This window comes from Mus caroli, chromosome 12 (genome assembly GCF_900094665.2).
Source record: "Mus caroli chromosome 12, CAROLI_EIJ_v1.1, whole genome shotgun sequence".
In the NCBI taxonomy this organism is placed as follows: Eukaryota; Metazoa; Chordata; class Mammalia; order Rodentia; family Muridae; genus Mus; species Mus caroli.
The window spans coordinates 50021655-50026278 of record NC_034581.1 but is presented as its reverse complement, the minus strand read 5'-3'; the positions used below and the strand labels follow the sequence as shown (position 1 = coordinate 50026278).

Below are 4624 nucleotides of genomic sequence, written 5' to 3'. Positions count from 1 at the left end.
AGGAAGTGAAATGTCAGGGGCAGATTTGTAACCTGAAGGTGCAGATTTGTTGGGCAGTAACCTGGAAACTGGTGCTACACACAGGTCTTGTGTATGTGTGTGTGTGTGTGTGTGTGGGGGGGTAACCTGGAATGAGGTGCTAGGAACCAGCCTGTTAACTTGAGTTCAACCTTAGGTCAGGTTCTCTAAGATGGAGTCTGAACCCAAAAGATTTGGTCTCGAACTCAGAAATTCGCCTGCCTCTGCCTCCCAAGTGCTGGGATTAAAGGCGAGCGCCACCACGCCCGGCGAACTTTTTGTTTGTTTGTTTGTTTGTTTGTTTTGTTTTGTATTTTTGGATAGAGGATTCTGAGCTAGAGTTATTTTCCCAGAATGCTGATGGAGACTGTAGGCCAGTGAACCCTAGGAGCCAGAACTAGCCTGGAGGCAGGACCTAGAAGAGAATGAATGGATAATTGATTTACAAGGTAGTGGGAAGTAGCCAAAGCTTTGGGCCTAGGCGTTTACTTACAAACAACTCAATCTCAGAGCTGTTATTCTGCTGTGAGGAGCTGCATCATCAGAGCTCAGCCTGGGAAACAGTTCAGCAAAGAGAGCCAGGAACCCCCGGAGTGAGTGCACACCGCACCGAGCAGCCTCAGGCCGCTGAAGGGGAGCAGGCTGGAGAGTGCCCCCTGCAGGCGGCTCAGCCGATCTACACCTCTCTGGTCTGCTCTCAGAGGCTCTTTTGCAGCTTGCTTCTCTGAGGGTGACCCTCAGCACAGCAGCCCTTACTGTTCACTCCTGGGAGGGTGGGGTGGGGGTGGGGGCTGGTGGAGCTGGTCAGTTTCACGGACTTCCTGAAGCTATTTTGAGTCCTGTTGCCTCCACCTTAAGAAAGAAATTCTTATGGGGGTGGGAGTTTGGGGATTTAGCTAAGTGGTAGAGCGCTTGCCTAGCAAGTGCAAGGCCCTGCATTCGGTCCTCAGCTCTGGAAAAAAAAAGAAAAAAGAAAAGAAGAAAAGCTGTCTGCTAGAAAGAAGAGCTCTTGCCTGTGAAGGGGAAAGTAGGTTTCCTAGGACGAAAGGTGTGCACCATCACCACAAAGCAAGTTCTAATTTTTAAAATTTGTCTGGGGTTCTGGAGAAATAGCTCACTCAGTGCTTAAGAGTACACTTGGTTCTCGGGCTGGAGAGATGGCTCAGTGGGTAAGAGCACTGACTGCTCTGCCAGAGGTCCTGAGTTCAATTCCAAGCAACCACACGGTGGCTCACAACCATCTGTAATGGGATCTGATGCCCTCTTCTGGTGTGTCTGAAGACAGCTACCATGTACTCATATACATAAAATAAATAAATCTAAAAAAAAAAAAGAGTACTTGATTCTTTTGTAGAAGGTCCAACTTTGGTTCCCAGCACTTATGTCAGGCATTACACAAGTGCCTATAACCTATAACTATAGCTCCAGGGGATCCACCACCCTCTCCTGGCCTCAGCAGGCAGGCAGGCAGGCAGGCACACTTGCAAGCACACACACACACATACACACACCCCAATTTAAAATTTATTTTGGACTGGGCCTGAGACAGAAGCAAGCAAATCTCTGTGAGTTCAAAGCTATCTGATCTACATAGTAAGTTCCAGGAGGAAAAAAACAAAAACAACACCCCACCCCGAAAAAGCGGGGGCTGGTGAGATGGCTCAGTGGGTAAGAGCACCCGACTGCTCTTCCAAAGGTCCGGAGTTCAAATCCCAGCAACCACATGGTGGCTCACAACCATCTTTAATGAGATCTGACTTCCTCTTCTGGAGTGTCTGAAGACAGCGACAGTGTACTTACATATAATAAATAAATAAATCTTAAAAAACAAAACCCAAAAAGCAAAAAGCATGTAGATATGTGCGGTGTGCATGCATGTTTACATGTATGAGCGCATGTGTGTGTGTTTGAATGTGGGAAAAAGTTACAGGTTGAGATAGAGCATCTTCCTTGATTTCTCTCTATTTACTAAGGTTCTTGCTGAACTTGGGAGCTTGTCTTGGGCAATATCCTTCCTCTGCTTCTGGAACTGGAGTTACAGGCAGATGAGCTGCCCCACTCAGTGCTGGGAAGGAAAATCTGGTCTTCTGCAAGTGTTCTTAACCACTGAACTATCCCTGCAGCCTCCTTGTGCTGGTAACCACAGCTTCAGTGAGGTGATGCATGCGGCAGCTGGGTCCTGTCTAGAAGACAGCTCTTAACAGCTCTCCTCCCACTCTGACAGTTCTTACAGAAGACTGGCCTCTTTCGAGTTCCCAGAATCTCGGGTGGGAGTAGATGTAGACCATTCACCTGCAGTTGAGCACTGTTCCTTATTCTTTGCATTTTGATCAGTTGTGGATCTCCTCAGAAACCACTACACTAATGTGCTGCAGTAAAATGCTTGACAGTTTTTCAACCGGACAATTGAAAGCAACACAAATCCTTGGGTATAAATATAAATATTTAGAAGGCAACGTGGCAACATGATAATGTAGCAAACTAACAGTACATATTAGAGGGGAGACCCCTCACCTCCCATATTACATTAAATTTCATACAGACAAGCCTAACGAAATTAATTGGGTCGCAACAAATGATGCCTGTCTTATGGTTTCTGGTCCAGGGTCAAAATCAACTAACTTGGGGAGGAAGGGTTTATTTCAAGGCAGAAACCGGATGTAGCAGATACTGAAGAAAAGGTTGTGGAGGCATGTTGCTTACTTTACTAGCCTCTCATACCTTAGCAGGCAGGGGTACGAGCCAGGGGTAGTAGAAGACAGCCTGGTCTACAAAGTGAGTTCAAGGACAGAGAAACCCTGTCTTGAAAGTAAAGCTGTCGGTGCTAACAGTGTGAAAAAAACGGTAGAATTTGCCTCAACTGAGAGTTAACTTATACATTATTGAAAACATCAGGCAAAAAGAACTAAGTCTTTATAATACTCAAAGACATTTTCTATTTTTTCAACAAAAAAGCCAGGGGAGAGCGCGAACGCAGTCCCCCACTACCACAAATTATGCAGTCGAGTTTCCCGCATTTGGGGAAATCGCAGGGGTCAGCACATCCGGAGTGCAATGGATAAGCCTCGCCCTGGGAAAACCACCTTCGTGATCATGGTATCTCCCCTGCCAGGTAAGTATGAGTTGCTTCCGCCGCGTGCAGGCTCTCCATCATTGTATACTTACTTTTTAATTACGGTCTCTTCTTCAATGCGTCTTCTCTACATTATATTTTCTTTTCTAACTTTGCCCCGTAAATATACGCTCTATATTATGTAAATATTATCAATAACGGAAAAAATGTCTATTTAGGGAGAACCGGTAGCCTTTGCGTGAAATTCTTATCTACATATTCCACGCCTCTGTGGTGACGCCACGGGAACTCGTGTGTAGGCCCCTCAACGCGACTCCGCCCACTAAGGCTGTGAGGCGGGGGCGGGGTTTGTTGTTAGTGGACGATCGAATCTCACAATCAAAACCTAAGCTTCTGCCCAAGGTACGCTCCCCAGGCTCTGGGCAAAGAGAAAGTTTTTTAGCTCAATTCAGTTTTTGCTAGCGGAGGACCGGATTCTAAGAGATTCACCCTTGTTAAGTTTAACTAGTAAAAGAAAAATCGTTTTTCCGTGGTGTTTTTCTGATTAGGTCTATTATACATTATTTACTTGCACACAGCCAATAAACCTAATAAAAACCATGAGAGAAAGGCTAAGATAACAACTTTGAGGAAATAAATCTGACTGGATAGTGACGTACAACTGTAATCTCAGCTCTCCGCAGGTCACGGTAAGCAGAGCGAAGCCAGCCTGGGCTACATAACTGGCTACAGGTTAGACTGGGTTAGTGAGACCTTCTCAAAACCTAAATAAAGCTTGAGGAGGGAGGAGGAGGAGGAGGAGGAGGAGGCGGCGGCGGCGGAGAGAAGAAAAAATGCACAAAGACAACTGCTATTTTCAGCGGAAAACGTAAAGAGACGTGTTAACTTTGACCCTCCGCACGCCCCGTCTCTCGCATCCTTGTCCCTGGACGGCTTGCGCAGGCGCACAGGAAGGACTCGCAGTACGGGCGGAAGTGGAATCTCCGGGAGGCTTTGGGGAAGGCGCTGGCGGAGTACACAGACGCCTGGGCGGTGTAGGCGTCCTCTGGTCGCCATGAACCGACTCCAGGATGACTATGACCCGTACGCGGTGGAAGAGCCGAGCGACGAGGAGCCGGCTCTGAGCAGGTGGGCCGCGTCTCCGCCCTGCCTTGGCTGAGGCCGTTGTGTTGGTCGCGCCCGCCGTCCCTGGGCGCAGTGTCGCCCGCTTCACTTGCGGGAGCCTCGGGGCGCTTGATGGCGCTGCTCAGTCTCTAGGGATCCAGGATGGACAGCAGTGCGGGAAGAGGGATGTTCCGGAATTACGTGGGCCCCCAGGCGTGAAGCCTTAGATGAAACCCTGTTTACCGTTTACTAGCACTGTGACCGAAGGCAAGTCAGTTCTTCTCGGCCTCGCATCTGTAAATGGAAATACAAGTATGGGACAGTGTCCTAAGCTAGTGAGGGCCACAGGCCTTAGCACGAAGTACTTATCTTGAAGACTGTCAAGTAGAAACTAGGGAATAGAGAATGGGCTTTTTTTTTTTTTTTTTT

At 47.9% G+C, this 4624-nt stretch overlaps 1 protein-coding gene and 1 non-coding gene across 3 annotated transcripts in view; one reads left to right on the top strand and one right to left on the bottom strand.

Moving 5' to 3' along the window:
• Positions 1 to 2974: 2974 nt before the first annotated feature.
• LOC115032849 lies at positions 2975 to 3138 on the bottom strand. Its single transcript, XR_003838508.1, has one exon. It is a non-coding gene; the product is annotated as a U1 spliceosomal RNA (small nuclear RNA).
• Positions 3139 to 3973: 835 nt separating this feature from the next.
• Eapp (E2F associated phosphoprotein) overlaps positions 3974 to 4624 on the top strand; it is a 25886-nt gene continuing 25235 nt past the window's right edge. For both annotated transcript variants that reach the window (XM_029484846.1, XM_029484845.1), the window contains exon 1: positions 3974 to 4219. In XM_029484846.1, the coding sequence (XP_029340706.1) occupies positions 4146 to 4219 (74 nt within the window). In that variant the 5' untranslated portion in view covers positions 3974 to 4145. The remainder of the gene's footprint in view (positions 4220 to 4624) is intronic.